General features: G+C 47.2%; 4 protein-coding genes across 4 annotated transcripts; 2 read left to right on the top strand and 2 right to left on the bottom strand.

Annotated features, from left to right (window-relative positions):
* Positions 1-897: 897 nt before the first annotated feature.
* Positions 898-1523, bottom strand: GUITHDRAFT_153561 (hypothetical protein). The gene has a single exon (XM_005829480.1). The coding sequence runs from the start codon at positions 1264-1266 to the stop codon at positions 952-954; it is 315 nt and encodes a 104-aa protein (XP_005829537.1). The 5' UTR covers positions 1267-1523; the 3' UTR covers positions 898-951.
* A 2753-nt stretch (positions 1524-4276) lies between these two features.
* Positions 4277-6295, bottom strand: GUITHDRAFT_164122 (hypothetical protein). Its single transcript, XM_005829481.1, has 9 exons — positions 6071-6295; positions 5906-6001; positions 5814-5858; positions 5652-5767; positions 5505-5589; positions 5341-5454; positions 5227-5286; positions 5039-5174; positions 4277-4986 (listed from the first exon to the last, which is right to left on the bottom strand). Exons 1-9 carry the CDS (start codon positions 6281-6283, stop codon positions 4952-4954), a joined length of 900 nt encoding a protein of 299 aa, XP_005829538.1. The 5' UTR covers positions 6284-6295; the 3' UTR covers positions 4277-4951.
* Positions 6296-10870: 4575 nt separating this feature from the next.
* Positions 10871-11559, top strand: GUITHDRAFT_153562 (hypothetical protein). The gene has a single exon (XM_005829482.1). It carries the CDS (start codon positions 10982-10984, stop codon positions 11477-11479), a length of 498 nt encoding a protein of 165 aa, XP_005829539.1. The 5' UTR covers positions 10871-10981; the 3' UTR covers positions 11480-11559.
* A 2070-nt stretch (positions 11560-13629) lies between these two features.
* On the top strand, positions 13630-13930 carry GUITHDRAFT_111535 (hypothetical protein; the record flags this gene model as incomplete). The annotated part of the gene is made up of 2 exons (XM_005829483.1): positions 13630-13696; positions 13788-13930. The coding sequence occupies 2 exons, from the start codon at positions 13630-13632 to the stop codon at positions 13928-13930; spliced, it is 210 nt and encodes a 69-aa protein (XP_005829540.1).
* Positions 13931-14678: the final 748 nt, after the last annotated feature.

Genomic DNA, 14678 nt, shown 5'->3' on the forward strand with positions numbered 1-14678 from the left:
AAAGGGAAGAAGAAGAGATAGGAAGACAATCAGGAGGTCAGAAGAACATTGTAAAACGAGATAGCGCAAGGTTGGAGATGACGAGCGGGGAGGGGAAGGGGTTGGGGGGTTGAAGAGAACAAGAGAATGTTGATGCGAAGGAACAAGAGGTCAAGACGAAATGAGAATGTGCAGAGGGGAGGAATAGGGAGAAAAGTGTTTGGAATATGATACTGGGGTGTGAAGAGAATCGGAGCGGAGGATTGAGTAAAGCACTGAGGGGGAGGGAATCGAGAGAGCGAATTCTGGGGTGATCAGCATGAAGCGGACCTGAAGAGCGAATTACTTGAGGGAACAAAAGCTGCTACACAGGGATGATAGCAGGCTTCCTCAGAACACCATACGTCTTCTCCGTTCGAAAGTGTTTGCTTACTGTAGCTGAGTTGATGACTCTTGACCATAAGCTGCGTCGCTTATCACCCTATGTTTGGGCGTTAAAAGGCATTTTCCAGCATTTGTTTCATGTAATCAATTTCTAGACTTTAGTGAACATCGGAATGTTCAGATCAGACATTAGGCTGACCTTTGTATGCGCACGAATCCAACATTTCTAATTCTTTGTATTGCTCACATTCTCTTGTGTATTCAGTAGGTGTTGATCAAATTGTTGCCAGAAGAGACAAGCTCTGTTGAAAATATGTCTAGTGATACCTCCCTCTGGATCTCTATGTTGCTACCTCATGATAGATAAACTATATTTATCTATCTAACAACAGGCATGTTTTGTGATTCGTGCATGCGTTTTCTTCAATCGCGATGGAAACTCGTATGTCTACAACATGTTGTAAAGCGCGAGCGCCTTGATAAAATGAGATGCGGATGTACACAGAAGTGTTGAGCAGTAGAAAATAGAGAAAATCAAGGATATAAAATGTAATTCCAGAATAGTTTACATAGAAAAGCATCCAATCATTACAGATGGCCAAATGTGAACTCCTTGTAACGAACATCAGAATCAGTAGGTTGAACAAAGTTCCCCCCCTCATCAATCGAAGATTTGTTCGGAATTCGGCAATGCAAATCAATTGGTTTATGGCTTCCGTTCAAGGTCAAATTGCCATTCACATCGATTGCGGAGAAATTAATTGTCATGAGTTTGTGAAACAAGACTTCTGATTTTTGAGAAGTTTTTGTAATGAAGTTGGATGCTGCATAGACCTTGTTTGCAATTCCTCGAAATCGCTCCCATTTGTGATGGGAAACTTCACTAAGTGCCGGAGTCGGCATGAAATCTTTCCTGTGAGATGCGGAGGAAAAAGTAGCATCATCGCGCGTGTGCTTCACCACAGAACAAGAAGAATGAATCAAAAGCACATCTGGACAAGAATGTCTGCGATGTTGCATCTTGAATCAGAGATGTAATTTTGGTCCTGTCTTCCACAGTGGATCAAGAGAGTACGCAATCTTTCCGATTTTGGCAAGCTGAGCAGAGTCGAGGAGGCAGAGAACAGCTGCTCTTTAATTTGCAAGATGATGAACGTCCTGAGGTAGCGGCACACGGATTGCGGTTGAAAAGCAGAGGATGTGAACGGCGGAAGGGTCGGAGGGATGTGAGGTGCTCGGGCCAATACAGGGGGTAGGTCTGGGGAAAAGGAGGGGTTGTTGAAGAGACGGTGGTCTCGACCAAAAATTCTCAAGATCTCGTCACGGCACGTACGGATGGTCTCAAATCGACGGGGGTGGTAGCCATGATGGAAGGACCCCGCCAGGGTAAAGCAACTATGAGAATCTATTGAGTCGCTAGATAGCAAATCATGGGGAGGGAGTGATCATACTCAATCGAAAGCAAGTCCCAGATGCGCCCATCGATACAACAATTAGGGGGGGTGGTAAACCCAAAAGGAAAGAGCTGTCTTCTTGAAAGGGTAAATCGAAACGATTTCTGTTCGATTATGAGCCGTTAGTTGATGTCCCAAATCAGCATCATAAAAATATAGTATATTTACATATTTATATTTGTTTTTATTTTGGTTCTTCCCCGTGACCAATAGACCAAAGGACATGAGTTTGACTCCTTTTTGCTCCTGCCGAACTTCTGAAATCATCTCGTTTGAAGGGATTTGTTTACAACATATTGTATCCTTGAAAACTTTTTTCATGTCAGCGGCCTCTATTAGTCTTGAAATCCACCCTACCCCACTTTAGCTAGTGAGGTGATAGGGGGTAGACACATTGTGCACCCTCCTACCTTGGAACTGGGTGCAAGTTACAGATGGGAGACGGGTGGGTAGGAGAAGGGAGGGTGGGAAATAAACGTAAAAGAAGGTTCAATTGAGGGGTGGTACAGACTCCGTGACCATCCAAATGCCACTGATGGAAAGCACGTGGGCAAAAAGATAGTTTTAAAAGATTCTTTTTTGTCCTCTCTTTTTAAAACACTTGTAGATAGACTGTAAAAATAAAAGCAACACCCGGCCTCAGAAACTTTCACTGCCCAACAGATGATCACAAAACTCCTATTCAAATGAAAGCTGTGATTGACTTGACTATTAAATATAAGTGAGGCGGACTTGAGTCATCAGAGCATGCTCTTTCACAGATCAGTGTCCGGCACTTGTCCTGTGATCCTAATTTGAATCAAATGCTCTTGCACCCCGCCTCAGCGTCCTCTGAGGGCACCGCGAAGAGCCGCGGGGATGCAGGAGAAGCAGAGGGTGTTGGGTGCGAGGGAAGGGAACGAGAGAGAGATGTGGGAAATGAAAGTAAGGAGAGATGGGAGAGATGTCTCACGCACTCTATAGCAAAGCAAGCAGGAGAAAATTAGGCAAACCATGTCAGTCACAACGAGCCTTAGCTATCGACAGGCTTATCGAAGCGTGCAGAAATACAGCTAATGTTAAGACCCTGGTACACGGTCAGGGAGGGAGGTGATACAAGTCGACAGATTCGAGTGTATAGAAAGTTGTATTGTTGTATGTGGACTTTCCACCATTGCATAAGTTAGTGATGTCCAAGGAAAGCAACCATCTCCGGGACAAGTGAAACTGGTTGCTGTTATGCCTGAACATTGTTGATAGTTGGCAAGGTTGGGAAGCAGATCTGCTGACCCAAGCCTGAAGCAATGCCTCGTACATCGGTAAGTCTCGATTGTTTACCAAGAAAAATCCTATCATGATGTGATGAATTTTGCAGCCGCTAGCAGCAATTATCGCTACATCTGCCATAGCGATTTTGATTCTTGCTGCTGTTGTTTTGCACTCCACTCCAAGGAGTGCTCTGGAAGCGAAGCGACATGAACCGACACTTCAGGCTGAGATCAACAAACTGAAGAGAAAGCTGGACAACGCTTTCTCCAAGGTCGAACATCAACATCCCCTGAAGAGTAACGTTGCACAGAAGTCGAAAGAGACTTCCCTGAGCTCTCCTGCTGTCCAGACTGCAACGAAGATGGCGTTGGATTCGAAGCGAGCTCCTGTGCACGAGGCTCCTGCGGTGCGGTCGTCTGTAAATCCACTGGCCAAAGGCCCTTCATCGGTTGGGCAGCCAGCCGTGGAGTCGAGAGGAAGGAAGTTGAACCGACCGCCTGTTCATGTCTGCAGCCACTGCGGCCGATCCCATCTCAGTTCCTATCAAGCCCGAAACAGCAGTTGCGCGTCAAAATGCAGCTTGGCATCGACAACACCAGGTGTTGGACTGGACTGCTCAAGACCAGCAGAGCTACGACAGAGCTGTCTCTCATGCCCGCATTGCGGAGCGAGGATCTCATGTTGAGTACGAACCCCTCCGTCTTCAAAAGGGATATCTTCATGAGATCGAGAATGGGCAAGAACAGTTTGAAACACAACTTGTCGACCTGGTGAAAATGCTCGAGCCTTCATACCTGAGTGAAGCTCTCCAGTGGGCCGAGAGCTTGGACACCAGGGACAACACTATGCTTGAACCCATCGTCGGGGCTCTCGAAAGGCCGATCATTCAAGATCTGGACATGGAGGCGAGAGCACGAGTGGAACGGGCAGTAGAGGCCATAGCAAGCAAGCATGCTCTCACGCTTCCAGAGAAGGAGCAGCTGAGGGCACATCTCATGGCGCCTCTCCTGATGAGAATCAGAGCGCGAGTTCACGCACAAGTTTCCAAGTACGTCACGAGGATGGCTCGATCGATCGTGATGAAGACAACTGGGACCAACATGACGACTGAGAATTATCTCGCCGCCATAGCGAATCACAGGGAGAAGCTGGCGGTGCCAACATTGCCGGAGAATGATGTGAGGTTTGTCAACTCCATCCATGACCTTCAGATGGTTTACAAGAATGGAGTGATCGATAAGAAAGAATATGAAACTCAGAAGGCGAAACTTCTCAGTGACTGGCTTAAGTTCGCAGTGATCAAAGCTGGAGGGAATGCCAATGAAGTGCTGCGTTTGGTGTTTGGCGGCGATGTGCGAGGGATCACTTACTACGGCAAAAACAAGAAGAAGTCCAGCGTCGATGTGTACAAGAAAGTCCAGATGGAGAACGCCATTGCTTCCATGAAGGCGGATCGGCAATTGCGAATCTCTGATGATCTTGTGTGGCAGCTTGTGCATGGAAAGGCGCAGTGGGGTGCCGTGACTGGATGCGAGGGGAAGTGGGAAACAAGCGCGTGCAAGAGGAAATGGGACTCGATCAAGGACCTGATAAAGAAAGACTTGGACAAGCTGCCGGAAGGCGCTTGGGGAGAAACCAGAGAGGGAGATGAGGACCAGAAGTTCTCGAATGAGGGTGCAAATGCTCTCTACAAGCGGCTGGGCAATGATGCGCGAGAGAGTATCTGGGAGGACCAACGAAACAGTCTGCCTTGGGAAACAAGTCAGCTAGCGTCGGCTCGCGAGCACAAGTAAAGTCCATTAGACATGACATTCTGCCAATACCACCATTTCAACAATTTAGTGCAATAAAATTCTCGATTAGACTTGCGAACGTCAAAAGTTACTTCACTCCCATTCGTTCCGTGGGTCTGCCCCTTCGGCTGATACCTTGTAGTCAGCATGGGAAATGTTTTGTGACTCGTGCAAACTTACCTTGCGACTCATTCAAACTCTCTACGATCTGTGTAGGAACTTCTGATGTCGGCAATTTCTCGACAACTTTCCTCAAAAGATCTGAATTGATCTTCAGCTCAGCTTTGCTCATGATGACATCCCGTTCTTGTTTAGCCTGGAATCATCAGCAGGGTGAGGCATCAATGGCTGGAGGTGCCATGTTTCACCTTTATCTGGAGCTGTTGCCCTAAATCTTCTTTGATCTTCCGCCTCTTCTGCAGCTTTTCCTGATACTCGGCATCATTTTTTCTTCTCACGCATGACTTGCTGTCATTTTAGACCTGATAAGCCAACTGCTGCTGCTCTCCAAACTCGTGCGCTTCTCTCTGGTACTGTTGGGCAATGCGCTTTCGCTCTTCCTCCTCAATTTGTTTCTGGACCTCCTTCTCTTTCAGCTGCCATCCAAGTCATTATCGTCAACCTCTTTCACTTGAAATGGTCTCACTTGCGCATCGAGAGCTCGCTGAGTCTCTTGCTCGAGATTTTTTTTCTTAAGCTTTTGGGCATTTTCTCGTTCAATTTCTTTGTTCCTGGAAGGGTCCCAAGGTGAATGCAGGGATTGACAGCTGGGGGAGAAAATTTGAGATCACACCTGAATTCTTCTTGTGCTTTTTGAATTCTCATTTCAAGTTCATGATCCATTTCCGCAGCTCGATTGTTGAGCTCTCCAGCCATCCTCTCTGCTTTCTTGAGTCTCTCTTGTCGGATCTTTGTTGACATGTGTTGGTACTTCATTTGGCAAAGTAAGAGATACCTTCTCTTGCTTCATACGCTCCATCTCTTGCTTTTCACTCATCTCCTGCATTCAAGTAAATAAGACTAAAACTTCGCAGGGTTGCAGCACACCAATTGCATCTGGAATAATCTCAGGTTCTCTTGTCTTTCCCGCTCTTTGGCTTCTCGTTTCCGTTCAAGAATGACGTCTTTCTCTCGAAGCATCCTCTGTAAATAAAAAACGCGCACAGTCACCAGGTAGAAATATGACCAGCCCATCAATGGTTGAAGTGGAACCTGATATTCAGCTGCCTTTTCCCTAATTCTTCTATCTTGCTCTTGGCGTTCCAACTCAAGTTGTCTCTTGTGCTCCTCCAACATCGCCTGCTCTTCTCTCTTTTCTTGCAAGGCTCTGATCTTCTTTTGTTCAATAGATTCCTTTAGAACTTTCTCTTCTTCCAATTTTTCCTGAAGAATTCGTTTCTGCTTCATCAAATCGCCTTCTTTCATCTCCTGTTTCCAATCGCGGTAATTCTGCATGATGCTTTTACCCAGCTCGAAGTATTCAGCTTTTTCTTGATCTTTCTGTTGTTGTCTTGCTTGCATCTGTATAGCAGTGTGATCTGGAATAATTCCGTCGGCAAATGAACACCAACCTGCGCTTGAAGCTCTTGTCTTCTGCGTATTTTATCGAGTCGTTCCTTTTCCTTTCTTTTCTTCTCTTGTTCCATGAATTCTACGTCGTTGTACAACGTGATCATCGACCACGGGTCCGATTTCCTTGGAACTTTTTCATCAGGACGTGCAGCAGTGGCTCAATGTCCTCACCTGGCTTTCTTGCTCAAGACCGAGTTCGTGGTGTTGGCGATGTTCTCTAGCTCGCCATTGTTATCATATTCAATGCTGTTCTGATCGAACCCCTTTGCTGCTTTGATCTCCTGCGGCATAATGGAAGGGTTCAACATTTCTCCCTGTTGCTCCGCATGCTCCTGCTTCATGGAGCTTTCAATTCTCTCGATGTCTTTGCGATGTGCTGTGATATGCATTTGAACATCGGAGGGACTGAGCATCATTGAAACCAACTCACCTTGTGTATCTTCGGCGTCATTGCCTTTGACCTTCTGATGCAAGGAAGATATAATGTCACCTTGCTCAAATCGCCGCCTTAATTCATTGAGCTTGTGCTCATTCAACCTAAACAGTTCATATCAACTCTTCATTGCTTCATCGAGGAATGGAACGTACTTTCCATCGTGTAACAGGCCTTCGACTTCTCTTACAGCAAATTGGTACACGGCGCCGTCTTTATCATACTTATTCTTCATGGAAAATCAGAGGAGGTTGACAACAGTTGTTAGAGGTTGACAGATGTGGAGGCAACTGACAGAGGTGGAGGTAAGGAGACAGATTTGCACTGCAGTCACCTGTTTGTTGTACGCCTTCAACAAGTTGTTCACAAGCAGCTCCTTGAACAAGTCGTCACTCTTCTGCCGCTGCCACCAGAGTCTCTCTGGGTCAACTGAGGGGACTCACCTTGAGTCTCGTGTACTTGTGAGAGCGATCGCTTGGGGTCAACCGCTGCCCGAGGGAAGGGCTTCCTGAGCTCCGACGGCTGATGCTCTCCATCCCTTTAAACGACTTTCCGACTTGTTTGCGTTGAGCTGCTGACTGCGACGTCATACCCTGCGGGATGCCGGCTCCTCCGGCTCCGTTGCCTCTCCTTGCTGCATGGCCGATGACCGGCAGCATAGCGATAGGCCCCACTGGTCCCCGGCCCCTAAAAATAGCTACTAAAGTACTTTGAGTAAAGAGTACCCGGGGGGAACCTTTTACTCAACCTAACTAAACGGCGGTAAAAACTGCCGCGGCCGCTCTGTACTCGAAGTTTACTCAAAGTTAAGTTAAAACCCCACGGTCACACTGAGCCTCATCACCGTCGGACACAGCCTGGCAGACGGTCGTACGGTCCCGCCGCCAAAAGCCATGAAAGTTGATTCCGACTCTGAGTCTATGGTGCAGGACAGGACTGAGATGATGCAGCCAACTTGTAAGTTGCCGCCGGGCAATTCCTGTGGTGGCAGTATCCGACGCCGCTCCGACGCCGGCCCGCGGGCCGCGCGAAGGCATTGGCCGCGGCAAGCTCCGAGGCTCAGTTTATGACAGTGCCCGGCTGAGGTGTTTGGGGGACCGCCGGTACAGCTCACTGAGTCAGCCGGCAGGATGAGCCTCCGACTCTCCGACCGGACTCAGGGGTTCCGTTCTCGCTCCGGCGAGCCTGTGTCACGCCGCTCAGCGAGGCTGGCTGCCGCGTACTCAGTGACTACCGGCCCCCGCGCCCGGCGCTGGCCCCCGCGGGCCGCAGGCCGGGCTTCCGCCGAGGGCTGCGGCACCGTCAGTTTCGGAGTTCTCTTCTCCGAGGCTGGCTGCCGCGTACTCAGTGACTACCGGCCCCCGCGCCCGGCGCTGCCCCCCGCGGGCCGCAGGCCGGGCTTCCGCCGAGGGCTGCGGCGGACCGTAGTAGTACGGTAGCCGCGTTGCTGCGGCTCAATTTTCCGGCCGTTCATCATCATACTTGTGCCAAAGTGGGACGGTACCGCGGGCCCCCGGGCCTACCCGGCGTTTGAGGCTCCTCGGAGTCGACTAAGAGTCTCCTCCCGCTCGGATTGTCCTCGTACTGATCTTTAACTTAACTTTGAGTAAACTTTGAGAACCGGGCGTCACCGGGACTCAGCGGGTGGGCCGCCGCCGCTTGACAAGTTGAGATGAGCCTGAACTGGAAATAAAATGAGGGGTGAAGCGGAGGATGAACTGCGAGAAAGCATGGCAGGAGCATAGAAGAGGAGCGCACAAGGTGCGACGTGCTACGGAAAGACTCGGCTGATGTAGACAGCAGCATGCCATGTGATGTTCAGCTGTGCCAGTATGACACCTGGGTAAGCTTCAATGGCGGAATAGAAGTGTGAGGATCGAGCCTTGTTGTTACTACCAGCGCAGCCGCAGTCTCGAGATTAGAGAACATTCGCGATCATCATGAACGACACCGACGACTTGGAGCTCGAAAACGGCAAGCTCAGGCTGCGATGCAGACACTTGCAAGAAACGTTGAACCATGCCAACACAGCGATCACGGACATGAGGGAGGAGATCGAGGGACTGAAGCTGAAGGTGCTATCCCTGGAGGTAATCCATCGTTTGGTTTCTTGCGTGCGTTGAGGTGACCATACCTGTAGGCGGCATGCAGCGAGAAAGAACAGATTAAATCTCATTCAAAAACAAGCCTTGGAGTTGACCCGGAGTTGGATGAAACGGTCTCAGACATCTTCAGCGATGAAACAGCAGAATCAAAGATTATCATGGATATGTTTCGGGCACATCGATACTATTTGCTGGTCAACACCGGCCTTTCATTGAAGAGTGCAGATCTAAATCCAGCAACAATTAGACTTGAGGATGAGAATGGCCAATTCTCATCCCAAACTGCAGAAAAATTTGCTGTCTTGTCCAAGCTGCTAATATCGAAGCATTTCTGTGACCTCCTCTTGCATGCTTACGGTGAACTCAAAACTTTTGTTAACCCTGAGAGACTTCCAGCAACGATACAAGGTCGACTAGAAATGACAGACACAAGCTTTATGTCATCGTCACAGCGCACAGAGTTTTTCGATGCTGAGGATTTTTCGAGTCAGAGTCAAAAAGCGATGAATGAGATTGAGTCCAAGAGCGTGAACACGAGTGAAGCTTCATGCATGGAAAGTAGCGAAACTGTGGAACACAAGACCGTATTCTTTGATTGGTTGAAGAACTGGATTTTTCATTTCATCAATTTGATAGAGCAACGCCATGTCAAGTTTATGGAATTTTCGATAGTCTCACTGAAAGCTTCATTTTTCAACTTAAGGTCGATTCAAAGATCCATTCTTGAAAAATTGAATAACCATATTGTCGCCATCATCGGTGAAGGAGAGCGGTATCCAATTGTTCAAAGCATACAGCAGATGGCCATGCTTTATGAGACCTCACCTGACGAAGAATTTGAACTATTGTTCCTTCATATAGACGATAATCATCTTGAGAACATCAGATCTATGATGCCCGTGTCGGAATTGGGAAACATCCTGATGGATTCGACTAGATTAATGGAATCAAGCGATTTTGTGGTAACGCACCCTGCTTCTATGTACTATCTCCCTCTGTTTCTAATTTGTGCCTTTGCAGAAATTGATACATGAATTTAAAACAACTATGCATAGTTTAAAGAAGGCACTTCTGCAGAGCAAAGAACAAAGTATTGACGACTCAGAAAGCTATATACGATGCAGCCTTGCATTGTTGGATATATTTCTGTGTCTCAACGATATCTTTGCAGGAAAGAGTGAAGAAGTATCTTCAAAGATGCAGTCGATCATCTCCAATGTGACTGGTATGCAAGAGTTCGAAAAATGCAAGGACATGAACCAAGTCTGGAAGAGTCAAATTCTTCAAAATACATTTTTGAATCGTACGGGTGAAGATTTGTGCTTGAGGTTCGAAAGATTAACATCTCTGTTGGTTATACTTTGTAATAACCTCAAGTCAAAACTTGAAGACCCCAGGATCGAGATATGGATGAGCTCTCTCATCAACATAACAAGATACAGCCTTGATCTTCTCGTGCAGTTGAGGAGTGATGACTTTGAGATGATGAAGTTCATTCTGACGATTGTAGACGTCGTCGATAGCAAACATTGTGAAATCGAGCTGGTCAGCGATGCTGGTAGTCATACAGAATTCTTCTCTGAAGAATCTGAAACTCCGAAGACTCGTTCGGTCAATCTTGAAGACGAAAAAGATCTTGAAAAGTTTGAAATCTCTACTTTGCCGTCGTTTGCGAGCACAGCATCTTTTCAAATTGATCTTCCAGCAGTACTGCATCAGGTCGAAATCATGCAAGCAGCGTTGGAGAAAAGTTCGTGCGAGATAGAAGCACTTCGAGCTCAAATGAAAAATATTCTTCATGGGCGTGAAACTAGAGAGGATACTAAAGCATTGGATGAATCATCGCTAGGAATGTATCAAGCATTAGAAAACAGAATAGCTGCTAAAGAAGCTCTTGGTAATTCGCAAATTACTTCTGCGCAAACCAACTCAGCGCAACGTGCAGACAGTAGCCGGAAAAGCGGGAACGCGATCCTTTACTCGTTGTGGATTGATGCAGGGTGGATGATTGCAATGTTTGACAAAGGATATTCTTTGAAAAGCCTTATTGCAGGGATTGCTATTGATCTCAAAAGAGCTATCAGCCTAACAGTAGATGTGAAAGTCATCTATCACGAATTTGCCAAGGTAGTGAAGGAATCATCTTCTTTCACTTCTGATGGAGCTCTTTATATTTTGTTCGTCGTTCACAGTGATGAGTTGGAACTTGAAGACTTCGAGATAGTCATGCGGGATTTGAATCTCAGGCATTCAATTGGCCATATGGATAGTTGGATATCAAATACCAGTGTCAAAGATATCAAATTCGAGGGCCCAATATCTAAACATGTTGTCATGCTCCTTGATACGATCATCAACTCCGGCGGGAAGAGAGAAGCCACTATGGAAGGTGGTGCTGTGGAGTTTGAAAAGCGTTCTCGTCGAGACGTGAATGAGACGTTGGAGCTATCGACACCAGCTTCGATGATATCTTTCTCTGCTCCCTCCGATGAAAGAGAAATTCTTCCATAAGATAAGCGTATGAATTGTTGTTGAGAATCTCTTTGCATATGATTTGGAAACATCATCAATTGCTATCATTGGGAAACATCATCAATTGCCATCAAGCTATCATGGCCTTCATGGGACCCTTTGAACGGGAAGCATTTAGGTGATGCTAATGCATTCAATTCCCCACTAGAGGCAGTATGTGTACTTTTCTGTCGACTGTGATTTGTTGGGCAACGCTGAACCATCCTCCAACTCTAGTTCTGAACGAGAAATTATCAGTCAGCCCTGGCACCAGAATGAAAGTTTGAACCTTTCAGAAGTTCTTCGGCTTCACCCATCTTGTTCCACAACTTTTGCTGATGAAGGAATTAGTCAATCGCCTAAGTTTGAAATCAAATTCTTACAGCATCTGCGCGGTCTTGTTCGCTTGCGCCTTCCCTTATCAAGAACGCGTGAGTCAAACGAAATTGCTCTATTCTATCATGAAGATCTTCCTGCAAACAGTTTTTAAGTTGGTTTTAAAAGTAAAATGCATAGATCACTTGAGTTGCAATTTTCAACTGATGAGCCAGGACCGACAAAGACTTGTTTGAATTTCTCTGGTTGCTTGGCGAAAGGCATGCTCTCACAACACGAGGAGTCTCGTGCACGGGGGCTGCGATTGAGTGCAATGATCCATCTGGATGCATGTTTGCAATTTGAAGAGGATAGATCATTGAATTGTTCTGGAAAGATTGACGTGCATGTAATAGAGCAACATCGCGCGAGCCGACAATGTACTGGTTGAATGTGTTCGGGCAAGAGGCTACGGGAGGCACAGACGTAGGGTGGAACAGTTGGGAGAAGAATTGTTGTCGTTCAGTAGGATAGCAGAAATTGTTTGCAGTTGTCGATGGCCTGACATAGACGTTGGGCATGAACCAATTGTACTTTCTGGGCAAAGAATTTTCCATCCTGAATTCCTTCACGTGCTTGTGGAAGTTTGAGAGCTAGTCAGACTTTGAGCATCCCCACCTGTAACCTGATTGTACTTCAAACAAGACATCGCTGTCTGATTTTCGTTGTGTTGTCCTGCCTCTTAGAAGCGCTCCTGACGGCATATCAGCATAGCACACTCCGGCCACCTTTCATAAGCTCCACACAGCGCGCAGAATGTTTCTATCGGATCACAGAGTTTTACTCAAGTTCAAGTTGAAAAGGGCCCGGGCGGCGCCGCGGCGACTTAGAGTAAATTGAAGTGGCTAGATCGTCACTGGGACCGTACGGTACGGCGCCGTGGGCCGGTCGCCGGACTGCGCCGGGCCGGGTCCCGTGACGGCCCTAACTTAGTAACTTTTTTTGTGGCACCCCGGCGGGCCCACTCAGACCGTCCGGACCGTGACCAGCGCCGGTGAACTTGCCGGCGGCGGGGACGTGACTCAGTGAAGTACGGCTCTGGAGCAAGAGACCGAGTCTGTCAGGAGATGAGACCCATAAGACCGGGTACCGGTGGGTGGGCCCGGTATTGGGCGGATGAGGGGTGGAGTGAGGGGTTCAGTCACGGTCATCAGTTTCTGAACCCGGAAATCCGTAGGTTGTACCCCACCCTACTCAGCTAGAGGAGGAATAACGGAGAAGGGGGGTGAGGTCCAGATAAGCAGGGTCGTGAAGAGGGAACGCGGTCAGAGGTCGTAGGGCAAACTTGGATTCCCCCTTCGAAGTTACTGGAGACATGTTAGAACCCCACCCCTCAAGGTCTAAAGTACAGTAGAAATGGGGGGTGGGGTAAATTGCCCCTTGTCTTCGTAAGCTACGTCCTGCCAGCAGATGAACGACGAGCCGCATTTTATTGTCCCTGCCAGCAGACCTTGCCAGCAGAATCACTGCCGTCCCTGACCTGCCATCTCCTTCGTTCCATCAAACTTGTCTCAAACATCTTCGTCTGCCTTTGTGGTCCTGCTTTCTCATCCTTTCCTTTGTGTAGTGAAAGCAAACATGGAACGGTGCAAGATGGTGTTTGAATGGTACTGTTTTGAACTGGAACCTCGTTGATGATAATTTCATTGAGTAATTCATTCAATATCATGAAATAATGTGAGCTGACGACCCCGATGTCAATTCAACTCTGGTTTTTATGTTTGGTGACTTCAAGTCCAGGTGCTATGAATAACATTGACAACCAAACTGCTACGATGAACGTAAACAACTCCCGCGCAAGACCGAAACGGGGATTGCAGCTCACTGCAGAGCAAATCCAAGGTCTGTTTCATCTTCGGCAATCCGAAGCAGCGCAAATCATGGTGCTGCTCGTTGAACAGGACCTTTCGTGCATTTTTGACCATCACGGCAGGGCGTATCATTGACTGCGATGAAAGCTGCATGCAGAAGGGCGGGTGTTTTGCGATGGCCATATTCAAGGCTTCGACCGCATTACAAGAGTCTGAGCTCGATCAAAACAAGTTTGGCACTGCAGAAGGAAACCACTGGAGTTAGTTCTAATACCATTCAAAACGAAAGCGGTCTAAGGGAAAACCCTATTACTTATGGACCAACTCTTGAGCCCAATGAGGACGAGGGTCAGAACGAGACGGAAAGAAACAATCAAAACCGCACTTTCGATGAATCTTTGGACAATTTATGGAATATGGCAATTCCTCCACTTGAAAATGAGTGGATTTCATGGTTTTTGAACTCGAATGATTCAGAGACAAACAGTGAAGAATGTGCTACAGCCCAAAATCTTGTTTAGGGCGTATATATTGATGTCAATCTCTTCTTTGTAAGCCGTATAGTAGAAATGTGCTTTGTAAGGTATCACGATTTGTACGACGAAGCACTCAATCTGAACAGTGCTTTGTATTGATATATCTAGTGTCGGGAATACTTGTTTGATATCATAACATACTTGTTTTGATATCATAAAGGTGGTAATGGGTAAACATTTTGTGAATTTCAAGATTCACTGTCTCAACCAGTTGTAGAAGGATAAAGTAGACATTTCTCTGAAAAAAATGATGCTTTTGCGTTATGGTCGATGTCATTCGTGGGGAGTCACGTCACAAGCAAAAACTTGTCTGCAACCCTCGGAACCTTGCTGAGTCAAGCGGAAAGCACCTACAACAAACTGTACGTTCCCAACATCAAAAGAAAGCCTCGCGCTTAGTCTGCTCATGTCCAGTAAATACATCGCTTCAGACAAAATGTCTTCCAGAATGTTTCCAAAACACTTGCCTATCTCGTC

Source organism: Guillardia theta (genome assembly GCF_000315625.1).
Source record: "Guillardia theta CCMP2712 unplaced genomic scaffold GUITHscaffold_52, whole genome shotgun sequence".
Taxonomy (NCBI): domain Eukaryota; class Cryptophyceae; order Pyrenomonadales; family Geminigeraceae; genus Guillardia; species Guillardia theta.

Coding starts and splice junctions, on each gene's coding strand:
- GUITHDRAFT_153562 (XM_005829482.1), top strand. CDS start 10,982: ATGTTTGACAAAGGATATTCTTTGAAAAGCCTTATTGCAGGGATTGCT.
- GUITHDRAFT_164122 (XM_005829481.1), bottom strand. CDS start 6,283: ATGAAAGAAGGCGATTTGATGAAGCAGAAACGAATTCTTCAGGAAAAA. Junction 5,455..5,504: donor AGCGAGCTCTCGATGCGCAA/GTGAGACCATTT, acceptor CTTGGATGGCAG/CTGAAAGAGAAGGAGGTCCA. Junction 5,175..5,226: donor GGCAACAGCTCCAGATAAAG/GTGAAACATGGC, acceptor TGATGATTCCAG/GCTAAACAAGAACGGGATGT.
- GUITHDRAFT_153561 (XM_005829480.1), bottom strand. CDS start 1,266: ATGCCGACTCCGGCACTTAGTGAAGTTTCCCATCACAAATGGGAGCGA.